At 51.4% G+C, this 24,582-nt stretch overlaps 10 protein-coding genes across 10 annotated transcripts; 3 read left to right on the forward strand and 7 right to left on the reverse strand.

Annotated features, from left to right (window-relative positions):
* Positions 1–1,315: 1,315 nt before the first annotated feature.
* atfB (bZIP transcription factor atfB) lies at positions 1,316–2,417 on the reverse strand. The gene has a single exon (XM_025580243.1). The coding sequence runs from the start codon at positions 2,238–2,240 to the stop codon at positions 1,446–1,448; it is 795 nt and encodes a 264-aa protein (XP_025429784.1). The 5' UTR covers positions 2,241–2,417; the 3' UTR covers positions 1,316–1,445.
* A 4,453-nt stretch (positions 2,418–6,870) lies between these two features.
* BP01DRAFT_322588 (Zn(II)2Cys6 transcription factor domain-containing protein) lies at positions 6,871–8,536 on the reverse strand (the record flags this gene model as incomplete). Its single annotated transcript, XM_025572767.1, has 3 exons — positions 6,871–7,752; positions 7,826–8,292; positions 8,405–8,536. 3 exons carry the CDS (start codon positions 8,534–8,536, stop codon positions 6,987–6,989), a joined length of 1,365 nt encoding a protein of 454 aa, XP_025429785.1. The 3' UTR covers positions 6,871–6,986.
* Positions 8,537–11,258: 2,722 nt separating this feature from the next.
* Positions 11,259–12,474, forward strand: BP01DRAFT_393131 (SDR family oxidoreductase; the record flags this gene model as incomplete). Its single annotated transcript, XM_025578216.1, has 3 exons — positions 11,259–11,706; positions 11,781–12,127; positions 12,196–12,474. 3 exons carry the CDS (start codon positions 11,259–11,261, stop codon positions 12,238–12,240), a joined length of 840 nt encoding a protein of 279 aa, XP_025429786.1. The 3' UTR covers positions 12,241–12,474.
* A 327-nt stretch (positions 12,475–12,801) lies between these two features.
* On the reverse strand, positions 12,802–14,622 carry BP01DRAFT_300337 (uncharacterized protein; the record flags this gene model as incomplete). Its single annotated transcript, XM_025571984.1, has 3 exons — positions 12,802–13,592; positions 13,687–14,013; positions 14,073–14,622. The coding sequence occupies 3 exons, from the start codon at positions 14,620–14,622 to the stop codon at positions 12,802–12,804; spliced, it is 1,668 nt and encodes a 555-aa protein (XP_025429787.1).
* Positions 14,623–15,251: 629 nt separating this feature from the next.
* On the reverse strand, positions 15,252–17,702 carry snf4 (AMP-activated serine/threonine-protein kinase regulatory subunit SNF4). Its single transcript, XM_025575383.1, has 6 exons — positions 17,097–17,702; positions 16,730–16,853; positions 16,452–16,601; positions 16,041–16,397; positions 15,855–15,964; positions 15,252–15,801 (listed from the first exon to the last, which is right to left on the reverse strand). The coding sequence occupies exons 1-6, from the start codon at positions 17,559–17,561 to the stop codon at positions 15,616–15,618; spliced, it is 1,392 nt and encodes a 463-aa protein (XP_025429788.1). The 5' UTR covers positions 17,562–17,702; the 3' UTR covers positions 15,252–15,615.
* Positions 17,703–18,330: 628 nt separating this feature from the next.
* BP01DRAFT_322598 (CRAL/TRIO domain protein) lies at positions 18,331–19,902 on the reverse strand. Its single transcript, XM_025572768.1, has 2 exons — positions 18,942–19,902; positions 18,331–18,879 (listed from the first exon to the last, which is right to left on the reverse strand). The coding sequence occupies exons 1-2, from the start codon at positions 19,723–19,725 to the stop codon at positions 18,533–18,535; spliced, it is 1,131 nt and encodes a 376-aa protein (XP_025429789.1). The 5' UTR covers positions 19,726–19,902; the 3' UTR covers positions 18,331–18,532.
* Positions 19,903–20,122: 220 nt separating this feature from the next.
* BP01DRAFT_344020 (DNA-directed DNA polymerase alpha subunit POL12) lies at positions 20,123–22,390 on the forward strand. Its single transcript, XM_025573542.1, has 4 exons — positions 20,123–20,525; positions 20,579–20,740; positions 20,800–22,099; positions 22,159–22,390. Exons 1-4 carry the CDS (start codon positions 20,200–20,202, stop codon positions 22,330–22,332), a joined length of 1,962 nt encoding a protein of 653 aa, XP_025429790.1. The 5' UTR covers positions 20,123–20,199; the 3' UTR covers positions 22,333–22,390.
* A 254-nt stretch (positions 22,391–22,644) lies between these two features.
* On the reverse strand, positions 22,645–23,428 carry BP01DRAFT_393136 (Apc13 domain protein; the record flags this gene model as incomplete). The annotated part of the gene is made up of 2 exons (XM_025578217.1): positions 23,288–23,428; positions 22,645–23,223 (listed from the first exon to the last, which is right to left on the reverse strand). Exons 1-2 carry the CDS (start codon positions 23,288–23,290, stop codon positions 22,645–22,647), a joined length of 582 nt encoding a protein of 193 aa, XP_025429791.1. The 5' UTR covers positions 23,291–23,428.
* A 325-nt stretch (positions 23,429–23,753) lies between these two features.
* On the reverse strand, positions 23,754–24,175 carry BP01DRAFT_93301 (uncharacterized protein). Its single transcript, XM_025580244.1, has one exon. It carries the CDS (start codon positions 24,074–24,076, stop codon positions 23,819–23,821), a length of 258 nt encoding a protein of 85 aa, XP_025429792.1. The 5' UTR covers positions 24,077–24,175; the 3' UTR covers positions 23,754–23,818.
* Positions 24,176–24,298: 123 nt separating this feature from the next.
* On the forward strand, positions 24,299–24,529 carry BP01DRAFT_384191 (uncharacterized protein; the record flags this gene model as incomplete). Its single annotated transcript, XM_025577486.1, has 2 exons — positions 24,299–24,328; positions 24,383–24,529. 2 exons carry the CDS (start codon positions 24,299–24,301, stop codon positions 24,527–24,529), a joined length of 177 nt encoding a protein of 58 aa, XP_025429793.1.
* Between the last annotated feature and the right edge of the window lie 53 nt (positions 24,530–24,582).

The raw sequence follows: 24,582 nt of genomic DNA on the forward strand, positions 1-24,582 counted from the left end.
GCCAAGCTTCTCACTACCACTCAGATAAATTACCTACTGTACGGAGTACATTCGGAAAACTCCAGAGCTTCCACCTGCATACCCTCCCCCACCCCTCCTTGATTCAATTCCACCTCTGTATCTTCCCTCCGGTTTCCGTCATACAGGAACAATAACACTTCAAGAGAGAGTGTGTGTGTATGTGTGTGAGAGAGAGAGCGAGGGGCAGATCGAGAAGCGGTTGTTCCCGTCGACGTCATTTGTTTGTCGGGGGAATCGATGGGGCCGGAGGATCTTCGCCGGAGAAAGGCTACCTACCCAAGAAGAAATAAGTTTAAACTTGTAGGACAGTTTGAGGGTTATGGGTGATAATCTGCTTGGACATACGACTTGAAAGGGATATATCCTACGGAGTAGTACTGCGTTTGCTGTGTACATACTTGCTGGGTTTTTCTGGCTTGGTTTTTGTGCTCTTTACTTGTACAGGATACATACTATCTAGCTAGAGGATAACTCGTGTTCTAGATAGATTAATCTGGATAAATCCCCCCCCCCTCCCCCCCACTTCCCCCTTCCCACCTTGGAACCAAATGTTAAGAATACTAAGGGTGCAGGGCAGTCGACTTACTGTGTTTCTTTGTAAGTTAGGAGTCGCTTGGCCAGACATACACGATAGTGCTATCTTTTGTATGCTTACTCGCTATAGATAAGTCACCTCTTCCAGCACAATCTTCCCACTTGCCTACCGCAGTAGTCAGGATCATCAATTAGTTTTCTTAACATTGCTACTAGTCCCTAAGTACAGCAACTAGTCACAACACTTTGATGCAGGTAAGCAAGTCGAGCGCGGTCTGGCCGGCTCTAGCCAGTGAGCCACCCTACCACCACAAGAATTGGACTTTCTGTCATCAAAACAACCCCCAACAAAAATCGGTGGCTTCGTCTCGTAGCATCTCACAAGGAATCTGATCTCGTCCATCCAGGACAGGGGATAATTCCACAGGCAAAACAACTAGCGATAACAAGATTGTCCACAGCTCGGGACCGCCCAGATTACCCAGGTTTCGGAAAAAGGAAAAAAAAAAACGAATGTAACTCCCCCATCCCAGGCAGTGACCTCTTCCGTATGCTGTGTCCGCCGTCCGTAAAACGCCTTTTCCCTTCTCCCCCAGAACCTCAGAAACACCGACAAAAACGCCTTGCCCATAAAAATCAAAGCAAATCGCTAAAGCAAGATAAATGAAAGTCTGGATCACGGAGCCTCCCACTGTCACAGATCCAGAACCCCGAGCAAACCACCCACACATGCACCCTCCTTCGGTAATTCAGAGAAGTTTCGAATAAACTTCCGTTCGCTTTTGAGGGCAATAGACAAAAGAAAAAGCAAGCCTCCGCTATGCAGTACAGCCAGGTGCGCGCTGATCCCGGCAACGAATCATCACACTAATCAGTCACAATGGTTCCTCTTACATATCCAAGAGCTCTTCGAGGAACTCGTACTCAGGCATGGGATCCAGTGGTCCATTCAATGGTTCATCCCCGATTGTCTTATTGACAAGTTGGTCGCTGCTGCTATTTGTAGTAGTGGTATTGGTCGCGACAATAGGCATAGCATCGAACCCGAAACCAATAGAAACGGTAGGGAGAGGGGCGCAATGGCCGGATCCCGAGGAGCTCGCAGTGGCAGTGGAAGAGGGCGACAGACCCGGGGGGGAGCTGCGGGTGCCAGCCAGCGTAGAGCCGCCCCCCAGGCCCAGCATGTCCATAGTCTGCGAGGCACGACGGCGGTCTGCCGCCGCATGGTCCATGGCGGTGATGTTCTTGACCATGTGGCTGAGATGGAGGGTGATGGCCGGGTCCCCGCACTCGCCATGCTGCAACAACTGGGTCTTCAGCGTCAGGATCTCGCCGCGAAGGTGTTCGATCTCAGAATGGAGCTTGCTGTTCAGCTCCTCGAGCTCCGAGTGCTGCTGGTTCAGGTTCTCGTAGAACATCTTTTTCTTCTGTCGACATTTACTAGCGGCCACCCGGTTCCGCTCCAGGAACCGCTCGCGCTTGGCCCGTTCGTCGTTTTGGGGAGGAGCGAGGAGCTGCTGTTGCGACGGAGGCGACTGCTGCTGCTGCTGCTGCTCTTGATACGACTGCATGGGGTAGGCGACCTGCATGTTCTGAAAGTTGCGCTTGTCGTCGTAGGGCGGCGGGGTGGGCTGTCCGTTCCGCACGTGGGCGTTCCGGGAATACCGGGTGATGTTGGGATTCATGGTCACCAACGTATCCCAGATGAGTATAGAGAGTGTAGGGAGGGATGACAAGTGAGTGAATGAGTATATATGAGGGGGGTGATGAGGAGCAAGTAAGTAAGTAAGTAAGTAAGTGAGTATGTTTGATAGAAGCGAGGGGGCGGATAGTGCGGAAGGTGGGGGTGGAATGTGAGTGGGAGGTATAGTAGTACAGTATGTAGGTAGTACAAGTCTGTCGTTGTCGGTTGTAGTAGTAGTAGTAGTAGTAGTAGTAGTAGTAGTAGTAGTAGTAGGAAAAGAGATTAGTCGAGTTGGGGGATTGGGGGATGGGGGAGAAGTAGAAGAAAAAGCAGTAGAGAAGGAATTAAAGTCAGATCAGGTCAAGGAAGAAGAAGGCGTGAGAAGGGTGGTGATAGAACAACAAGAGCAGAAGAAGAAGAAGAAAGAAGGAGAAGAAAGAGGGGAGGGGAGGGGAGGGGAGGGGAGAATGAGGAGGGGAGAAAAGAGTGGAAAGACTGGAACAACGGTATCAAGCCCTGTGTGTGATACCTCCAGGGCTTGGAAGCCGCAGTCTAGACAGTAGAGACAGTCGATCTTAAGCTGGGCCCTGGAATGTGTCAGAAAAGGAACACTGCAATGGCCCGTGGAGGGTGCAGCGAACCTTGGTGGAAGAAGACCAGAACGACAGGGACCCTTGGCCATTGACATCACATGCAGCCAGTGCACTGTGCAAATCCACAGTCCAGTAACGGCAGTCCATACACCAGTTACATAGGCTGAGCTACAATGAAGCTCTCCGAATGCGGCAGGTGGAGGTCCTGAAGAACCAGGCCATTCACTTTCTACTATACCGACCTGTAGTACTCCGGGCTCCAGCTTAGTAGGTACTCAGTACTCCGTACCTACAAAAGTAACCACACGTCATAGCCTGGAGCTGCCTGGGACATTCTCTGGTTGGTGATTGGCGGTTAACCCCTTCTGGAGTCATCATCCTGCTGGATAGCGGATCGCAATCCACCAATCAATCTCTTCCAACATCAGCTTCCTAAACCATGGAATAAAAGAATAATGGAAAGCTGAGTCAGAAGGTTCAAGTTCAAAGTTGTTTGTACAGTAGGACTTTCAACATAGTTACTGCGAGGTAAGTAGCAACGGGCTAGCAGGTGCTGTGAGAAGTGACAACCCAATACACTGTAACTTATTCAAGTGGAGCAAAAATATCTAGGTACTTACTGTAAGTAAGGTCCAGCCAAGCCCCCGACTAGTCAGAAATCAGTACCCTTACTTGAATTCCTCTCAACCCTCTGACTAGTGGGAACCCTACCACCCTGAAGGGGAATCCCATCCCAGAGACCGTCGTCATTGATTAGCAAAAAGAAAAAGAAACCACCAAACAAGAAGTGATACCGACAAGGATCGAACCCATGTCTGCCCCCGCATCGGCTTCCTCATCCGGCGACTCACCGGCCGTTAATCGACCGTGTCGAGTAGGTAGACAAGAGGACAAGAGGACAAGAGTAACTAGTTAGATGGATTGCAGGAAAGCTGAAGCAGCCAGCTGGGTGGCTTCCAACTCGAGCTATCAATTCCGAGAGGTTTACCTACCGGACTACCGAGCTAAAGTACCCTAATTCTGCTATTTCTTGTTCTTGCGTCCACTGTGTTCCCCACGCGGCCCGCTTCCCATGAGCAATCATCAAGGCCCCTCCACATCATGTACGGAGCACTGTACATCACATCCTCCAAGACCAAGAGTTGCAGGAAAACCTGGTTTTGATTCCGCTAAGACCATCCCACAAACCTACTCCGTACTACTCCTAACTACTCCGTGGTCTGCGGTGACGGCGAATTACTTGAAGTGGTATAGCGTCCCTGCTTAGGCATAGCGCCCTTTGCCCTTTGGCTATCTACTGCGTGGAAATACAGATCAGCACCTTGCCACCTTTCCGCCTTGGCAATCTGCTTAAGGACAAACGCTAACTTACGTGGCTAAGACGGCTTACCTCATTGCTCAATCTCACTACTAACTTAACTTATAGTACTTATGTCTGTGGAGTGCCTGCTATGCCTACTGTATCAACTGCGTTATCTTCCTACAAGATCTACCGTAAGCCGAAAATATCTGCTTGCTCTGCTATACTTCTCACTCAATCAACTGCTTTTAGATAATTATCAACTTTTGAGTCCTTTTGATATTCTGTATATATATCAAATAATATTAAGCTTGATTATATCTCTTCCTAAAGTATAGGTAAAGATTATGAATATAGCCCTATCAAAGTTATTCTTTAAGCTAAGCTATAATACTACTTATCTTCCTAGCTTATTATTTATCATTATTAAGAAATACTATGTTATGACATTGTGGCCGCCGCCTCCGCGGCTTGGTGTATAGAAGCCTCCGTGCCTTCCTATCGCCTGGATCGATGGTGTGGGATACTTAACCTTCCGGCCTCCCAGGCCCTCCGTAGAATGAACAACTTCTTCATCGATTCTCTCCTCGCTTACAGCGATTATTCACAGACATAAGAAGAGCTAGAATACTTATACCTAAATACTAGGCTTAGAATTCTGCTTCTACAGATATCTAATTATTATCGAATTTATATGTCTATTATTACTAAATAACAAATACTATACTGCTGAAGTAGTTTATCTAATAAACTCTTTCTAAATATCTCTGGTATCTTTGTCCGCTACTTTTTGACCACTATTACTACTAATAAAAGTGACAATAGTGCACAATCTACAACTATCCTAACCCACTGATTCTCCACCGGACTCATATCATTCAATCCAACAGGATCAAACAAAAGCTAAACACACTACCTTGATACTACTCATCATTAGTATATAGAACCATTGATTTCGAATGCAAACGGCGACCTCTCTAGCCCTCAGATATTAATTTTACTGACAACTCTACTCTCTCAGACCACCTTTCATTTCTTTTCTACTACCACATCTTTTAAAGCGTGGACCAATCCTGTATATAGCCGTCTTTTCCGTACAATATATTTAGCACGTAACTCCTCTCCTTTGGGCAACACTTTCTTCTAATTGAGCAGGAACTCTTTCTCATACACTTGGCTACTATCTGGTGTATTCTCACCTTGCGCCATCGGCACCCACTTACCTTTCTTTTCATTCATCGCGACAAGATATCCTCGAATTCTACCCCGTATATCACAGCCATGATTAGAGTAAGGATCAGGACACCTTGTATATAGAGATAAACCGAATGAGCACCGATCATGTGGATCCGGTATGTCTCATTTAGGTGTGCTCAGGTTCAACTTGAGTAGTCACTAGATATGACGCGCAGATACCAGGTAGACAAGATTTGAGAAATGATACCTATGTTGTTGACTCGGCCATCTGCAAGTGAGTTGCACGCCGGCTGGAGTGTAGAGACTTCTCTGTAAGAGGAAGAATTCGTATGATCTTCGTGCTACTCATCCACGTGGAAACGTCGGTGCGAGCCTACGTATGTGGTTTTCAGATCCCAGTCAGGGAAGAACAGTCAGCTGGAGGCCGCGAGGCAGAGCTGCCACGGTGTAGGACAACGATACCGCGTTCTCTTCTAGGCATTCCCAACTTTTACAGTGGCTATAAGGAATGGCTGCGACACTCGCGTGCAGTTCCCCCAATCGAAGATATTGTACATGACATATTATCTTCTTCACCGTCCGTATACTCGATCAACACCGTCTCGTGTATATCTTCGGTTGCCATGGGTTTATTCTGCCGTTCCGTGTTCGAAGAGGGCCTCGGTGAAAACAACCACCTATGAAATGGTAAATTCTCTATGCCTGGGTAAGTAGAAAGGTCAATATCAAGTTGAAATAGGGACCATTTGTGAAATAGAGAGCTTACCAGTAACATACAAGCAAGTAAGAGACCCGGAAAACCAGCTAGAGAATGAAAAATAGAGATTATACAGACTGTGCAAAATAGTGAAGATTAGTAGCTAGGTTCCACGTCAGTAGTGAACCAGACACAGTAGAAAGGCTAGATAGACACAAGGGAAGGATTTACTGATATCATAATAAAGATAAAAAGCACACTACTAGGCTTATCCGCCAAGCTGGCCAACATCTTGTGTAGTAGAATTTCACACAAAGGCAATATTACAATTTGTTCTCCAGCGGCCGTGATATATAGCTGCTTACTTAAACCATTAGTGGCAAAATAAGTGCTGAGGTTGGCAGATGGTGCCTACTTGTAGTCTAGGAGTATCTTTGTCCAACCTTAAGATAGGCAACTCCCGAGAGCTGAGCTAGTGACGTGAACTTGCCCATATTGAGGACCCGGTACAAAGTATCCGAGCCTGCGTTAGATACCCCGAACCCTGAGGTGGTGCGCGGGCGGTATTTACTCCTTACTCGGGGGCATGACACCTGGTGCCACTGCACCTGGCAGTCGAAGGTGCGTTCCGCATTTGGGAAGCCCGGTGTTTCCCTTCAAATCACTTGACGGATTCCTCGAACCCAAGTTTAATCGTCTTGGACAGTGCCAAATAGGGAGTATAGGCCAATATACATAGTACCACTAGTATGTCTGGATGCTAGACCACTTGAATATCAACCTAAGAACGAAGATACTGGTTGCTTAATTGGCTGTCTGATCCCATTAAAGCTCTTCGATTTGGGCAGGGTAGCTAGATTCTCGTTGCCGCAGTACAGTCGATTGACCTCTTTCCTGGAGCAGTAGATGCACTCTAATATAAATTTATGGCAACTATCCTACCCAAGCACACTTCGTAAACTAGGTGTTTCTCCAAGTCTTGTCTGCGACCACCGACCGATTAAGGTCGACCTTCCATTCGGTGACCAGAGGACAGACGGAAGTCAGCTTCTGAAATAGGTTCTTAAGATGCTGATCCACACGCCCCAATCTAGCCTGCTGGTGAGCGCGGCGGGTGGAGGCGTTTATCATCTTGATGCGGGCGAGCAGGCCTTCCAGTTCCAACAGCCGCCGTGTCACTAGCATCCCCATCATGACCTCGTAGTCTCCCCCTTCAATCTGGTACTCACCCACGACCAACGGCTGTTTCTTCATCATCGCGCTAGGGACGGCTGTGACCCCCGGCCCATTAAGTCCCCGTTGGGCGATAAAAGCATCAATGACCTCCCCACACAGAATAGTCAATCTCTCCAGCACCATGGTGAGCACCATCATATTCTCTGACTTTCGTCGGCAGACGTCGCAAATGATCATGCGCCTGCAGAGGACAAGCACCTCCTGGTAGATTGAAAGGATAAAGTCTAGACCCCACTCATCAGGGCTGCTTTCGTGATGGGGCCACTCCAATTCGTCCAGGAGGAAGACGGCGGACCCGAGGCATAAGCACGAATTTAGCTCTTCCATAGCTAGCTCAGAAGTACAAGGACTTTCACGTGACCGGGTTGTGTTCTCGGTGGAGACAAGGGTATGGGACGTCAACGAAGGAGTTGGAAGCATATCCAGCGGAGCGAACCCATGTGCACTGGGCGGTGGCGGCGGCTGTACAGTATTTCCGGTCCCAGGGTAACTATTGTTCATCAGTGACCTAAGTTCTGGAGTATCGGTTCTGGCTCCGGGGATACGGAGCTTAATATACCCACCCAGCGAGAAGAGAATCGACGGCAAGGTGTGGATTCTCTGTCATCAGATAATCGAACTCCGGCAGACAGGGAACCTCCTTTCCTGGGGACCAATCGAGGCAATTGGACCAGGTCAACGTATCCTTCATTAGATTGAGGACTGTCCCGGCGTTCCCTTGGCTCCCCTGGATGGCTTTGTGCATCCCGATATAACTCTCTTCGACCATATACAGTGGTGGTGGTTCCATGGTCGACAGGGTGGGCTGCACCGCAGCTGGTGGGGCAGCGTCCTCAGCCTCCCTGGCGGGAGATCTGCCGGGGGCCGCACTAGATTCCGGTCGGCCGCCATTCTCAAACCTATGGTCCGTTCGTTCCGAATTTGAGGCTGGCTTGGTTCTGCCTTTCCGCGCGGGGGTGGGTGTATAATTGCAAGGGAGGGACAGAGTCTTGCACCGCGAACATCCTGCTCTTCGGCCACTGCAGCGGATCTATCTAGGCGCGGTTATGAAAGACTCTGGATGGCTAGCTTGAAACTTTGAGGGGTGATGGTGATAAATCCAGCAATGCATTTCTTGTGGAAGCATTAGGGCTCATCCATACCTTTTTGATTCTGCAGTTATCGCAGGCTGAGTGCTGAGGTTTGTTGGTTGGTATATTTCCATTTACTCCTGATTCCCGCTCGAGGAACTCCCCCGCCTGGTTCTCGGGTAAGTAGCGCAAGGTTCCAAACATGGGGAAAAGAGATCTTATCTAGCTATGAAAGATGACTGAGTATACTGCGAGAAATTTGTCTTTTGAAATCATCCAAAACTTACCCATGGTCGGGTAGACGGGGTTCAGAAAGATAACGGCTTCAGCGTCGAGAAGCCATCGGACGGACCGCTCTAGGGCAGGACCAGATTCAACCACGCTAAATCGTGCGGGGAGTCATCTTGGATGGTGTACGACCCTAAGAGACGGTAGGTACTTTCTAGTACCCAGTAGTTGATAGGTTACGCCCCAATTCATGTACACGTACCCACCATGCCACTATTTGGTCTAGTGCTTACTTACAAACTCACGGAGACCAGGTCTTGCGTTAACAAACACCATTGTAATAACACTAACACTGCCCTGGCACACAAATGGAGCGACGATACCCATGTTATCGGAGCACATAAGCGGGGCGACAATCGCGTAAAACCAAGTCTGATCTGAACCACGTAGAAAAGGTACTAGGATCGGGGAACCCGCCGGCGGCCGAACTGGCTGTTTCGTGGCTAAATTTGGTGGTTGGCTGGCGGGAATATTTAACTACTACCTAGTCTGGCAGTCGGTCGCGCGGCTTCCCAAGGAACCTGAGCAGTATAATTCGGCCTCCCGTCCGGTACCTGGATTGAGATGCTTCTTCGGCAAGAATGTGGTAGAACCTTGGGAGATATAGCACTCGGATACAGCAGTGCAGTCATTGCCAAGTTTGCCATTTATGGCCGAAGGCCCGACTTGTTTGTGCATCATTTCCTTTCTCCCGTATCTCCCGGTCATGCATAGAGCCGGCGGAAATCACAAACGCAATCTAAGACACGAGTGAGCATTCAAGCAGCATTACTGGCTCATGATAATAGTGGTGCATTTCAGCAAATAGGTCACAGACTACTAGGTAGTAGTGGTTATCTAAGGTCAAAGAGGCAACTCACGGGCGCTCGATCGATAGATTTTATGGGCAGGCTTTTCCCACCTCTGTGCTCAGAACTCGCCACAGTACGGAGTACTGATTATAGCTGTCGTCTGGCGTTTGCTCAGGCCCTTCGTAATCCTTCATTGTAAATATGCTGCGACCGTCCAAGAGAGCCCATTCAATTCCCTGACAGGACAAGGTAAGCGTCGGAAGTCGGTCTAGTCCCACTTTTTTGCGTCCCCCTTCACTCAAACAATCGAGGGGGGCGAGTGTCAAGGTTGGCCGGTACGACAGCCTACCACAGAGAGAATACAACACCTAGGTTAAGGGGACTAGCAGTCCGAGTTTGAACGATTACGGGCAGAGAATTAAGGTTTGATTTCACCAGCCTTGCCATTAGCCCGGCCGGCCTTATAGGGAAATATCCGAAATGGCCACGGGTCACTCCACAGTCGCAATCGGAATTAACCGAGATTGGCCATGTCGTCGATAAAGCCCAGGTTGTCCCCGCAGCAGTCAAAAAGAACAAATATTGATGAACAGATACTATTTGTAAAAATATGTTATATGCGCTGCCCGGATGGTCAACTTTTGAACAATTGTTTTGATACCAAGGACACCGACAGAAAAGCCGCTCACTACCCGCTTCCGCCGTCCTCTTTATTCACATTAGCAACTAATTCAGCATGCACACAGATCCTGACCATTTTTTCTCAAAGCAGATCAGCCCGTCCCAGACTACAAGCTAGAGGTAGGCTCTTTATCGTCATAGCGCAGGGTTGTCCGACTCCGCAGCTCATTTCCCCTTATCTGATACTCTAGCCCTTTCATGTAGAGCTTGACTACCAGACAGCATCCAGCCTCGACTTATTCCGTCGTGAGCTGATTATGAATATGATTCTATTCTTCAACCATAAGCTGGAGCAGTCACTTCGTGGCGGTAATATCTAGACTTGTTGCTTCAGCCAGTACCTTGACAGTCGAACAAAGAGCCGATCCTTCTTTATAGCCACCCTGTGACGCACACACTTCTTTCTCCCAGCTCCAGATATCATTGACCACCGATATCTGCTGACTAGGAGGGACCTCTGTGAAGATTAGCATAGTAATTTATGACGGTGGTCCTGCGGCCTCGCCCAGGGTGCTGTTCACTGCCCATCTCGGTGGTACTTAGCTAGTTCCGCAGATAGCCTCACATAGTAAGAATAAAGCCATCTTCCACCTCTCTCGCAGGTGACCCGAATGTCTATGGTGAACACTGGCTATGGTCAGCGAACTCATGTGTAGGGCTATCTACACCAAAATATGAGGAGCTGAAGAAAGATGCACCATGTCTCGCAGTACTCCTATGAACATTCTACTATTACCCTATCGAGATTTTTCGCCTCTAATATAGCCCAGCTCCCACGCTCTCGGCTTCCACTGCTTTATGACAATATATGCAAATGATCTGGGGACTTCTTTTTAATATTAGTGGTCTTTCGGTTGGGCTAGCTAATTTCTCAAAAGTACTGGCACCTCACAGCTTCAGCCTACTGGGTCCATGGTCCATCCATCCATCATGACATCTGTATGGATCCATGATGGATCTTTCCGGGACTTTCCCTTTCTAGCTAGTCACGGAGAAGTCCATGGTTGGAAACAGATATTCTTAATTTAAATTGGAAAACCCCAAAAAAGAAGGGAAAGAAAATCCCTAGCTATGTTCTCCTCACTCATGTGCTTGTCCTCTTTTCGTTTCTTCGTTTCTTTCTTGCTTGCTTCCCTACTTCCTGACGTGGATAGATTTCACGAACAATGCCCCGTTGCGCCCTTGTCACCGGCTGCAGCGCCGGTGGGATCGGCTCGGCCCTAGTGGAGGAGCTTCATGCCCACGGGCTGAGAGTCTACGCGACCGCTCGCTCCCCAGCCAAGATGAATCACCTTGCTAAACTTCCCCGTGTTACTCTTGTGACGCTCGACGTCGTCAACCCGGCTAGCATTGATGATGCTGTGAATACGATTCGACAGGACTTAGCCTCACAAGGTGATACCCTTGACATCCTCATCAACAACGCCGGTCAATCCCTCGTCTATCCTGCGCTGGACACCTCCATCGACGAGGCCAAGCGCCTGTTCGATGTCAATTTCTGGGGTGTCGTCGCTATCACCCAGGCGTTCATGCCATTACTACAGGCGGCTGGGAATGGCAGTACCCTTGTGAACGTGTGCTCCATCTCGGGCTTCTTGTATGCCCCCTGGATGAGTATGGCTCCTTTACCCATCCCGACGCGGTGACAACCCCCAGAAGAAATTGCCCCATTAAAACAATCGCACCAGGCATTTACAACGCCTCGAAAGCCGCGCTAATGTCTTGGAGCGAGACCCTTCGGCTGGAACTACAGCCCTTCAACGTGCGGGTTATCTCTCTGGTTACTGGCAGCGTCGCCACCAATGTCATGTCGCATTCGAACCTGAGCCTGCCTGAAGGCTCGCTCTACCTCAAGGCACTTCCAGAAATTCAAACACGCGGTGTCGGGAAGGATGTCTCAAATAAAACTGCGCCCGATGACTTTGCCCGCGCGGTTGTTAAGGATATCTTGAGTGGAGGCTCAGGTCCAGTGTGGCGTGGGGCTATGGCTTTCTCGGTCAGGCTCATATCTAAGTTCATGCCGACCAGTATCTTGGTGAGTGCCACCGTAGTTTTCTAATTTCTTTGTTCCCTTCCGATGTGAATGGATGCTGAGTTGCGTAGGATCGAGCCATGAAGGGGGGCACTGGGCTGGATAAGCTGCCTTGAAAAACTATCGCATGATCAGGACATTATCACTACGTCCGCTGAGGATATGATTACAGCCATAGTTCCTACTTCGGCTTATTCCATATAGGGCAGCCAATTTCCGGAGTAGATGGTGATGGCGGTTGTCGCTAGGCTGCCTCTCATCGCCCACCTCGATGGCCTTAGCTTGTTACTCAGATAGCCTCACGTAGCTAGAATCCACCACTCATCGACGTCCTCATCAGGTGGCCTACTATACAGATATTGAGTATCCAGGGGAACTTGATGCTCTGTCCTGGCGCTGCTCTTTGAAACAGGTAGAAATGAAGTTTTGCTGACACCAACACTCTCCTGAAAGGATCATCTCACCACAACCTTCATAGAAAACGCAGGGACAGAATCAATGCAAATTCCAGAAGCCCTCAGAAGCCCAGATCTGTGACTTCCTTCAACGTCCTCCAATGACTTCACAGCAAATCTTCTGTCGCTCCCCTGTCCTTTCAGACTACAAGTACCGTCCGACCAGCAAGCATTGCGCCGCCGGAATGCTCCTCCGGGCCTGTTGAACGCCCTGAAAATCTCTCAACAACAAACCTCTCTAGAGGAGACCATGGCACGTCCCGTTCGCATGGATCGTCGTCGACGTCGCGGCAAGTTGCGATGCTCCCAGATGCGCAATTGACGACTGATTCCGCGCCAGTGCTCCACGAGCATCTTCACCACTCGTTCGCTCTCAATCTCCTGGGAGATGGTCGCGAACGTGTCGCCAGACTCTTCTCGTCTCGTTAGCAACGGTCCGAGCACGCGACCCAACCGATCCAGCGTCAACAGCCCCAGGACCCCACTTGTCTCTCCGTCTATCTCCTCGGGCCCGGAGCGCGAAGCATCCTCCTGCCGTAGACGCTGCGTTTCATGCAGGAGTAGTGAGCTGAGACCAATCACCCCACAGATGAGGTGCAGCTGCATGGTGTTCGTCAGGGCCAGCAGCGCCAGCCCAATGGACTTGACCTTGACGTAATCTTGCGGCGAAATCCCTGCCAGACAGCTGCGGCGCCGTTCAATCTCGTCACCCACAAAGGGTGCTTGGCTAATACTCACTAGCACCCGGTATAGTGCCGGAAGACCTAGAATGCCCCCGGGAAGACCCGCCAGGAGCGCCTGGAATGCCCGTGCCATGCTTTGCACCATGGTGTCGTCCATTATACGAGCGCTAGGCTCAATCACTGCCAGGGGCAGATCACTACGTCCAACCGTCATCTGGATTCGATTGGGTTGTCGAAGAGCAGCAAGCACCGACCGGGCGAAATGGTCATATATCCGCATTGCCATTTTCGGATGGCCGGGATCGACAAACACGTCGCGCACCGGAGCAGCTAGAGCAATGACGTAGATGAGCGAGACCATTCCATACCATGCACACCTCGCATACTGTATCACTGGTGGGGTACAGATGGGGCCACGACCTACCAAATCGTCCCAGAAGGGTAATTGTAGCTACAAAACAGACCGGTAGCCGGAGTTTCATAGGCGCAAATTCGGCCGGCAGCGTCAGTAGATTATAGCCCCCGAGACGCGCCAACTCCTCCAGTGACATTCCTGTCAGTGACGTCATCTCGTTCATCCGAGCGCCCACATGCGCCAGCGTTTTCATCCGGCGCAAAGTTCGCGTGGTGCGGGGTCCCTCCGACGACAAGCCCAGATGCAGCGTCGACCGCATCGTGCGAAGTCGACCATAGAATCGATCGCGCCGTCCGGGAGGCACCGTCTCACTAGCAGCGGTTGGAGGAGTCTGCTCTAGCACCTAGTTAGCTGGATACCCAAGCGTCGATCGCATCTGACCTGTCCGTACGAACCCGAAAACTGGGAATGCGAGCCGTCGCCCGATCCTCCGTCTCCCTTGCTGTTCAGTGGCAGATGCGGGAGACGAAGCTTTTGAGCCAGTTCGTTGAATTCCAGCACGGCGGCGCGCCGCTCAATCTCAGCGATCACTGAACTATCGTCCGAGGTCGAAAAATAGAGACTGTCTCGCGACGAACTCCCCGACTTGATGGAGCTGGCTGCGGCGAACGGGTTGGCTAGCTGCTGAAAACTTTCGCTATCGTCGTAGGTTGACGAGGGCCCAGTCTGACTCGACTCAGAGCTAGATTGTCTTGTCGACCGAGTTGCATTCCTGGCATGATTTCGGCCACTTTCTGAGTCGTCCACTTCATTTCGAGGATCCGCGAATGGGTCTTGAGACAGAGATGGGTCCACCATGGCAATGGGCATGGAAAGACGCTTGGAGGGATCGTGGAACACCGTCGCACTCGTCTTATCCGAATGAAGAGAGTACATGGTGTTGTCACTCACCTTGCGGTCCTCACTAGTCTCATCCTGATGGCCGCTGCAATGCGGCCTGGACATCGAGTCCGCGCAATACCTCTCGACAATGCTGCGAGTCACAGTGGTGCCTCTGCCTGAATCACTGATATTCTCCGGACTTGTGGTAGGTTCGGCCAGTAGGTTCGAAGTTAGATCCGGTCGCCGATATCTGCGAAAGCGAAAGAGAGTTCTGAGCCCAGTAAGCCTTCGCGAACTTCGAGGACATTTGGATGTTTCGGCTAGCGCGACTGGACTCTGCTGCTGGCAGATGAGCGGGTTTGTCTGGTTCACGAGGCTATCGTCCGTAGTTGTGGTAGCAGCCCCCGATGACAGCTCTGCTCTGATCACAGCGACCGTGCCTTTGACAGGCTGACTACCAGCACGGCGACGGTTGACTGAAGTATCTCTCAAGGTGCCCATTGTTGAGGATAATGAAAAGGCTAGGGTGCATCCGGGTTCGTACAAAACACACTGACTGCGTAGTAGGAACAACGTAAACTGAAATTAGAATATGAGGCCTCCATGAGGGTAACTGTAGCCTGTCGCCGTTTCCTCTTAGATAGGCGTGTGCACAAGAAAGAGCGACCATGCCACCATAACATATGGCGATACACAGCCGCTGTTAACTACAGTCAAACATACAAAATACAAACCTACAGGTCAAGAGAAACATCGAATCAGTTAGTTCACAAGAGAGAGTCATACAAGTAATGAGATCTATTGTTGTCAAGCCCAGCGCCAAGGCTAGGTTCCTGGTCCCCTGCCGCTGACGGAGACCAAGTGAAGAAGTGTAGACATCATATGATGTCGTGTAGGTTTACTTTTGCAGCGTGTGTTCCAACAAGATGGAAAAAGGAAAAGCCAGGAGTAACATGCGTCGGTCACAAGTCAGCTACCATCTGTCGAACCCAGTGCGAGAGGCTCCGACACCGACATTAGCCCCAACCGAGAAACGCCGCCCTATGCAATTGTGAGTATTATGGCAGCGCCACGGCGCCAGAAGAAATGGAAATCAAGAAGAAAAATGACATAAATTCATGATAGCTCATCAGTTTCGCCCTCGAGGAGGATATACTGTAGGATGTCGCTCAAAGTCAGGACGCCCTTGAGCCGGAAGTTCTCATCTACCACAACCAGGCGGTGCACGCGAGACTTGCGAATCGTGTCGAAGATGGTATCCAGACCATCGTCCAAGGAGCATGTATAAATTCCCGGGAAATCCTGATCCCCAGTTAGCCGGCTAAGTCTGCATACAGAGTCTCAGGATTACTCACGGGAGATCGCTTTTTTAATGCTTCGCCCACGGTAAGGCTAAGATCATCATACACGCCGCCTTTGATCAAGGTAATCACATCGACGGCTTCAAATACGTTGTAAACCACTCCTGAATGGGACAAAGTCAGTTAGCCATAAGATCCGCTATCGATGACCCGTGTCCGCATAGAAGAGACCGTCCCTACCCTCCGAATTCACAATTGGCACGCTGGATATGCTCCGTTCAACCAGGATATGAATCACATCAATGACAGGTGTGTCCATAGATGCCGTCGCGACGTTCTGGTACGAACCCAGCAAAATCTCCCCAAGCGGCTTGCGCAGCTTCTGGGTGTCTGGAACGTTGACCGCAACGAACTTGAGAATGCGATACTGAGTGACCACACTCAGGACCAGAGATCGATCGGTCTGACTGTCGCGTGTGACGAGGGGAATGCGGCGAGCACGCGACTCCAACATGCGCCGACAGGCTTCATACAAGGGTCGTTCAGGGTCGATCGATATTGTCTCGGGAGGGGCGACGCCCAAAGCTTTTTCGACCTCTGACTATAGTGTCAGTCTTGCGGGAACCAGGGGAGACAACTTGACTTGCGCACCTCGAAGACTATCAAGTCGAAATTGGTCGATCTGGTTCAGCGCAGCAGGGTTCTGGAAATAGTACTGGATAACGTTGATGTAGTCAGATGTGGTCAAGAGACCAGCAAAGGTCGACGCCTTCGAATCCCATAATGGAGCCGAAACGATACCTGTTGTCCAAAATCCAGCGCAACAATCCGGTCAGCAAACTATTTATCCAGCATCGGGACGTCGCCTTGGGCCGGCGCTGGCGCAGACGGAGTTATCCCGCCTAGAGACGGACAAGGGAAACACCTGCCATTTTGGATGAGGATGTTCAAGCTCTCCTTGACCGACAAGGAGGTGTCGAAGATGATGAGTCGGAAACTAAGCGGAAGGACATCGTAACTGGTACGGACTTTGAGGAAGTTGCGGATGGCACGCTACAATGGGAGAAGACAGATCCACGACTCTATTAGCCAATGCACAAGCAATTGAGTGATCACGGAAGTGCAAATTTCGAGACACGACTGCCAGCATAGTCGCGAGCGAATTGGCTCACAGATGCTGCGTGTTGTGTTTGGGTTTGCGGATGAGGGGTTGAGGCACCAAGGCTCGGACGGGTAGAGGGATATGAATCACGCTGCAACCACAGGGCAAGAGGGACAGAAGATAAGGCGACTCACTAGGCCCTGACGCTCTTCGCGATCGATAGCCCTTTCGGGCTGAGCTGGGGGCATTGGTTGTGACAGACCTCGTGGCCGGAGAAAGGAGGCGGGATGCACGAAACCTCCCTCGTGGGCACGGACTGGCCGACGGTCTAAGGTGGAGGAGGGGTGGGAGGAGAGAAGGGCGATTGGGAGGGAGGGCGAAGGAGTATAAGGCTGCGACCGAGATCGAGATCGAGATTGGAAAGTGCTGGTAGTGAGGAGGGGAAAGGAAGGTGTTGGCGTAGGATTTGCAAAGGCAATAGCCGTAGCAGTAGCCGTTGTAGCGGAAGAGAAGAGAGAGTTGTCGGTGGTGGTGGTGGTGGTGATTGTTGAAGCGGTAGTAGTAGTAGTAACGTTAGTAGTTGAGAGCGGCAGGCCGGAAGTAGAGCTGGTTCTGCCCGTGGGGACTGGCCGGCGCCGCTGGGGAAAGTCCTCCGTCATGATTGATCGATGGTTCGACCACCGCTTCCAGTTGCAGCTCCGGTGTGGAGAGACCGATCGAACTGTGGGTGAGTTCTAATCAGGGAGTTATAAAAAAAAAAAGAAATGAGAAATAGAAAACGGTGCCTGTGCAACAACAACAACCACAACAAAAACAACGAATACTACTACAGTCCAGTCTAAAAATTCAGGGCCAAGGTCCCCTCGTTTGCGCCAGTGCTGCACATCCGGTGTTTGCGTGCTAAACAAGTACGAAGACAAGAAAAAGGGCAGAAGTGAAGGGGTAGGGGATGGAAGTGCGGTTGAAGATGAGCAAGCAGTCGAGGGAGGAGGATTGATAATTATATCTACTTGGACAGATCACTTGATAAATCCTCTCAGCTGGAATGATGATGTCTCTGCCGACACAAAGTACCTTTCAACCGATCGATCCATCTTAACTACCTCTCAGACCCCTCGGACATAATTGATGCGAAGCGATCCTTGACAGCCATCAGTGCTGGAAATGTGATCTGTGATCTGACTGACTGATATAGTGGATAATATTTCAATCGTTCGTGTCTGACCTCCTCTCGTTTCATCGCGAGACGTTGTTTTCATTGCGCCTCCATTGCGACCTTGCAACCGAACCCCTCTCCGATATCACCGAAAATGCTTCATCTCCTATCATTTCGATGCCTAAGGCTACAGAATGCCCCACTATAGCTCACGTGATGACCGATATACATGGAGACATAGGAAATTCGACATAATCTAAACTTCACCTATAACCATACATCCTTCTAATTATATTCTCTATTATTTTGATGAGTCGATTGAGACCCCGGATATGCGAGACTCAGGGCGAGCGAATTCAGGTATAATGCGGGAAAGACACGGTCTATTTACGGAAAGTTGGCGCCCTCAGACAGTCTGTAACATGCTCGAAAAACAGCATGTACGGCCTCAGGATAGAGTTCTTCAATGATGCTCTAAGCGGTAGATTGCGTCTCACCCACCGCTCCATTGGATGTTCCCTCAGACTGAGCCAGGCTGGGGCTGGTGCCGGTCTTGAGATAGTTTTCAAACTCTCCGATGCGCTTACCACCCTGAATCCACCGTGATTTGTAGGCTGCTCGGCGCTGGTCCGCAAGCTTGTTCAGAGCGGGCCAGTAAGTGGCATGGTCGTAGCGAAATTCGACGTCTCCACCCATTGACTTCATCAGCTGCTCTGGAGGCACATGCTGGCGCAGGTCTTCGTTGAACTTGAGCTTCTGCCGGGTCTGGGGGTCGATGAATGGGGTGATGATTTTGAAGAATCCATTGATGAGGAACGGCACTAGGTTACCAAGGTGGTCAGTCGAGTACGGGTGTGAGACCAGCTAGAAACGAGTCACTTACTGTTGATGACGAGCGCCCGGCCCATCCGCTCTGGGTAGTGGTTCTGTAGGAAATTGAGAGTCTGCTTGGCCTGGCCGATGGTAGCATTCTGACCGGACTTGGTTTCCTTGAAGTTGACGAGAAGAGCCAACGTTTCCTGGTCAGGCCCCATGAGATCGATCACACGCTCCAGCATGAAGACCAAATGCTCGATCTGGCGGTCACTAGTCTCTGTGTTTTGATTGGATGGAATGAGATAGAGGCAGGGACGTCCCTCAATGTCATAACCCAGGATAACCTGTTTCCCCGTCTCGTTCTCCACGGAGATGTAATCGGCCGTCAACTTCTCCACCCCATACTCGCGGCGCCAGACCAGAGTGCGCTGCAAACGGGTAGCGGCCTCAGACACATTCCACTTGCTCGCGCGCAGGTATCGTAGGATACACTCGCGAGTTATAAACATGCGCTCATTGTCGGTGAGAGGGGCCGTTGGGGCATTCTTGGCCGAGGTCGTCGGTAGCTCAGTCCAGGCGGAGACCGTCTTGAAAACTTCGGCGTACTTGGCTTGCTGGTCGGGTGTGAGTTGCGCTGGCGGAGTAGGCTTTGCGGTATTCAAAGGGCGGGCGAAGGGCTTCTGGATGAGACCATCTGCGGCGGAGATAGGCAACTCCAGCTCAATGTTTTGTTGGTGCTCGACGGGCTCGTTGCCGGATACGGTGGATTCAGCTGTCTGCGACTGAACTGGGATATTGCCAGCTGGAGCCTCAGCAGCAGGCGCAGCTTGGGTTTCTGGGGCGGCGCTCATAGTGCGGAAAGAGGGTGTCTCCTATTTATTAGGTACTGAATGGGATCAATTGGTTATATATCTTCTTCAAAGATCGTGTCCGGGGGATGGTGACAGATTCAGAGACGGAAAAAAAAGGGGGAGGGAAATGTTGAACAATCAACAAGACGAACTGATGGACCATCTGGCCAAATGCCGGGAATAATAAAACATACCGAATCTCTCATTCTCGATCGACAGGCCCACCGGCAGATCGTCGGTCCTTCAATAAACCTCCTACACCGCCTGTGGCCTGTCATAATGATGTTTTGCTTAAAGAAGCAGGCGGTAGACTGCCACTTCCGCTCCGCGTCGGACACGCGCGTCCTCCGCGTCGCCCTCCGATAATTAATTGATTGAAGATAATGAATAGATAGAGCCCACTTCTGGTCTTACTTACTGGTACCTCTGCGGCCTCAGCACAACGCCTGGGCTCACACACAGCTGCTCACAACTATGGAGAACAGCACCGAAGAGCTCAATGAGCTTTTCGCAGCGGCCGCACCAAACGGACTCCCTAAAGATGTTCTGGCGGAACTGGAGTCGCTGCTGCGCATTCACGCCATCTCCGCACAGGAGCTTTTCTACAAATGGGAGTCCTACTGCTTGAAGATGGGACCAGATGAACTCAAACTGGATCTCGATACTGTGCGATTATTTAAGAAGGATGTTCAAGACACACTGGAGCGAGAATCGCGAGGCAAAGCTGGACGCCAGACTGACAGAAGAGCGGCAGCCACTGCGACGCCGCGGGCTACAAACACATCCGACGTCTTTGGAATGTAGGTCAGCGATGCGGTTGTGTGAAGGCTGATCTGACAACCTGTACTTCTAGGTTAGATGGACTCACACCGAATGCCTCCCACGGCCGGACGCCAGCAAAACGCAAGTCGGATTTTGCGTCGCCCTCGATGCACAAGATTGGACGGACAGGTCAAAACGCGTCTCCCATGAGCACAAGCACAGCAGTCAAGACGGCGAACACAGAGGCAATTCCGTATGTTTTTGCGCGCATATGACGGGAGCAGCAGGCAGCTGATGCAAGGAATCCAACAGGTCGATCTCATTCAACGAACGACAAAACGCAGGCGAGACGCTCGAGACGATCAACTCCCACCTCTCACTCCCCGAAACACCCATCGCACCTTACGCTGAAGCGCGGATCAAGCCGACCGCGAACACCGACCTCAAAAAATTTGGCTACAAGCCCATGGCGATGCGCTTGTCGGAGGCCTCGGAGATCCTCGACGACCGCATTGACGAATTCACGGCCCTGTTCCAGAAGCAATACGAGTCCGACGAAATCACATTCGGTAGTGCAGCAACGCAAAGTACGAGCGAGATTGTGGCGGTAGGCCGCATCGCATCAGACAGTATGGAGGGCAAGCTGAACCCGGCGTCGCTCGTGCTCGAGACGTCGCGACGGACGGGCGCTGGCGTGCGGGTTCCACTGAAGCTCGACTCGGTGCCCTCGGCCAACTTCTTCCCGGGGCAGATGGTGGCCCTGCGCGGGATCAACGCCTCGGGAAACTACTTTTCGGTGAAGGAGGTGCTTCCCACACCTCTACTCCCACCGGCAGCGTCCTCGATCGTCAACATTGAGAACATCAACGAGAGACTCGATGCGGCCGGCTCCTCCCCGCTTAACATCCTCCTCGCCTCAGGGCCCTACACGGCTGACGACAACCTCGCATTCGAACCACTGAAGGAGATCTGCCGCAAGGCCGCCGAGAGCTACGCCGACGGGGTCATCCTGATGGGACCTTTCTTAGACGTGGAACACCCTCTCCTAGCCTCGGGGGATTTTGACCTTCCCGAGATCCCGGGTCTTGACCCTGACACAGCAACGCTGACGACCGTCTTCCGACACTGCGTCGCCGCCCCGCTGCAGCGGCTGGCGCAGGCGGTACCCAGCATCACAATCGTGCTGGTGCCGTCAGTGCGCGACGCGGTGAGCAAACACGTCTCCTGGCCGCAGGAGCAGCTCCCAAAGAAGGAACTCGGCCTGCCTAAGCAGGCACGCATGGTGTCGAACCCAGTGACGCTGTCGCTGAACGAGACGGTCGTCGGGATGTGCTCGCACGATGTGCTATACGAGTTGCGGCGCGAGGAGGTGCTGCACGGCAAACCGAAAGAGGGGAACCTGCTGAGCCGACTGCCGAAATACCTGATCGAGCAGCGACACTTCCACCCGATGTTCCCCCCGACGGCGCGAGAGATGCTTCCGCGGCCGGGGACGGAGACGGGGCTGGCGACGGGGGCGATGCTGGACGTGAGCTACTCGAAGCTAGGCGAGTGGTGGAATGTGCGGCCGGACGTGTTGATAGTGCCCAGCATGTTACCGCCATTTGTCAAGGTACGACCCTTCTGATAATGCTTGTGGTAATTGCCGTGACCCAACTGACTATATGATAGGTGGTCGAGAGTGTCACAGTGATCAATCCGGGGACGTTATCGAAACGACGAGCGGCAGGGACGTATGCACAGCTGGCGATCCACCCACGGACGATCAGCGCCGAGGAGCGAGACCAGAAGCAGATCAGTCATAAGCTGTATGAACGGACACGCGTGGACATCAACCGGATATAACGAGCATGAAGAAGCCTTATGAATGGAGCTTGCAAATAAACCATATTATTGGGAATTGATACCGATATTTCATAGTAAAGGTGAATACCTAGGTATAATGAACGAACCCAGCCATAGCCAGCCATAGCCCCAGGCCGACCCGTACTCCGATGCCCCTTGCTCATGACCGATGCAAATGCTTATTTCCCAGCCAACAAAATCAAGACTCCCACCCAGCCAACCCTATGCCCCTCTTACCCATGAAGAAAACCAACCTCAAACGAAATAACGCCATATAAACAAACCGCAAGCCTGGCATACAACCCCACAACCTCACCGCAAACAAACCACCCTCCTCCTCCCCCCCATCCTCCTCCCCTCCTCCCTGACCCTAACCCCAGAACCAGCCCCAACACCACCACGAGTACTTCCACCAGCATTCACCAACCCCTCCAACCCCAAATCCCTCCACCCAATGCCCCCAACCCCAGCATGTCCCCCACCACCCACCCCATCTCCACCCCCTAACCCCCCCGCCCCGGACCCCCTCATCATCATCGCCCGACTAATCCCAAACGCCGCATGCTGATCCGGCACCACATCATCCTCATCCTCCGGGTTGGGCGGCTGGAACTGCGGCGCCACGTAGATCTCCTCGATGGGGAGGTACGACGGCGTCCCAGTGCCGGGCGGATTGGCGTTCGCTGCGGCGGCGGCGGCAGCGGCAGCGGCGGCGGCAAAGGAGAGGTTGGTGGAGGAGGAAGCGAGGTTGTTGGTGGAGGCGGACGAGGCGAGATGCAGGATTGAGGTGGGGGAGGTGGTGGTGTTGTGGTGCGGGCGCGTGAAGTCTTCGAAGTAGTCTGCTAGACGCGGGTGGTGCATGTGGATGTGGTGAGGGGTGGAGTCTTTGCTCTTTGATCGTGGTTTAGTTTTTTTGGTTTGTTCTTGGGGGTAGGGGAGGAGGATAGGGAGGTACCATTTTGGGGAGGGCGGGTTGTGGGTTCAGCTGGTTCAGGTGGATTGTTGGTTCTTCTGTTTAACGTGCTAGATAAAATGTTATGAATGTTCGTTTAGGCAGTGAGGTGTGGTTGTTGGCGATGTGGTGTTGTGGTTGAGGTTGTAGCGCTGATGGTGGTGGTGTTGATGCTTGGCGGAGATAAGAATGAATGGACGGAGACAAGAGACAGTGACTAGCCTAGTCCGACTTAGCGCTGCTTCTTACTAAAGACTGAAGAAGTAAGCACAGCGATCTACCTTCAACAAATGCTATCCCATCGAGTGTGGCCTTCCCCAGCAGGATGCAGAGAATAATTAAATGGCACATTGATATACTAGAAACACCTATGTTGAGTGAAAAGTGTCAGAACAAACATTAGCCTCAGAAGGATACTTTGAGGTACTCCACCATCTCCATCCGACTGTTTTGGTGAACTGGAATCCGACGCCAGCTCCTACGCTGTGCCCAATGGTATTGGCCACATCGGCATAACTTCGAACCCAAGAAGTCTTATGGGATGGGACCAGCACTGTCCATTGTTAGGACAGTAGGACCCTCCCATATCGCAGGATTCGCACCGGACACAGTGGCAGCCGATGAGGAGACTATTCCTGCCCGAGTAAGTCCAACTAGCACTATTACTGCTACTAGCTGAGGCATTGGAAAACCTGAGTCCGCTGCAGCATACGACAATAGCAACACGAAGAAAGTCAGCCAGTGAACCTCTTCACTCAGCATGGAATGAATATCGGCGAATAAAAAATACATCCGCGACAGCGTCGTCTTCTTTCTATAAAGTTCAACGAGTGCCCGAACTGGTCCACAGAGTTTGTATCAATCTTACTGATTGAAAGCATAAAACGAGTTATTCGCAGATTACTTACTACAGGGGAGGAAATACAAAAGCCTAGACTATACGACACACACACAAGTTCCACCTCCCATCTGACGCCTATACTCCGCCGATGCTTCAAGCAAGGAGATGTCAAAATGCAGGACCTCTACTGTCTTGCGTTCTACGTGAATGTCGCCACAACAGCCCTCGAAGCCGTGTCAACTGTTCACCTCACGTAGGCAAGCCGGAAGGTATTGCCCGTCGCCTCTATGATCGGTATTGGTGCTCTGCAGGTTCTGTTCACCTACACCAAGACAAATAACCGCCAGCGCATCTACGCGGTGTGTGAGGAGCAAATAGCGGCGCTCAACACGACTCGACTGTGATTGCTGCGTAGTGTCTTTCTACATGGATGTGTCCTATGCGAGATGGAGTGGGA

This window comes from Aspergillus saccharolyticus, assembly GCF_003184585.1.
Source record: "Aspergillus saccharolyticus JOP 1030-1 unplaced genomic scaffold BP01scaffold_24, whole genome shotgun sequence".
In the NCBI taxonomy this organism is placed as follows: Eukaryota; Fungi; Ascomycota; class Eurotiomycetes; order Eurotiales; family Aspergillaceae; genus Aspergillus; species Aspergillus saccharolyticus.

Bases quoted from the DNA above. Each gene is read 5' to 3' on its own strand.
- atfB (XM_025580243.1), bottom strand. From the start codon at position 2,240: ATGAATCCCAACATCACCCGGTATTCCCGGAACGCCCACGTGCGGAAC.
- snf4 (XM_025575383.1), bottom strand. From the start codon at position 17,561: ATGACGGAGGACTTTCCCCAGCGGCGCCGGCCAGTCCCCACGGGCAGA. The intron at 16,854-17,096 runs GTGAGTCGCCTT...CTCCCATTGTAG, and splicing joins GCGAAGAGCGTCAGGGCCTA to CGTGCCATCCGCAACTTCCT. The intron at 16,602-16,729 runs GCAGGTGTTTCC...TTTGGACAACAG, and splicing joins GAACATCCTCATCCAAAATG to GTATCGTTTCGGCTCCATTA.
- BP01DRAFT_322598 (XM_025572768.1), bottom strand. From the start codon at position 19,725: ATGAGCGCCGCCCCAGAAACCCAAGCTGCGCCTGCTGCTGAGGCTCCA. The intron at 18,880-18,941 runs GTAAGTGACTCG...TTGGTAACCTAG, and splicing joins CCGGGCGCTCGTCATCAACA to TGCCGTTCCTCATCAATGGA.
- BP01DRAFT_344020 (XM_025573542.1), top strand. From the start codon at position 20,200: ATGGAGAACAGCACCGAAGAGCTCAATGAGCTTTTCGCAGCGGCCGCA. The intron at 20,526-20,578 runs GTAGGTCAGCGA...CTGTACTTCTAG, and splicing joins ACATCCGACGTCTTTGGAAT to GTTAGATGGACTCACACCGA. The intron at 22,100-22,158 runs GTACGACCCTTC...ACTATATGATAG, and splicing joins TGTTACCGCCATTTGTCAAG to GTGGTCGAGAGTGTCACAGT.
- BP01DRAFT_93301 (XM_025580244.1), bottom strand. From the start codon at position 24,076: ATGTATTTTTTATTCGCCGATATTCATTCCATGCTGAGTGAAGAGGTT.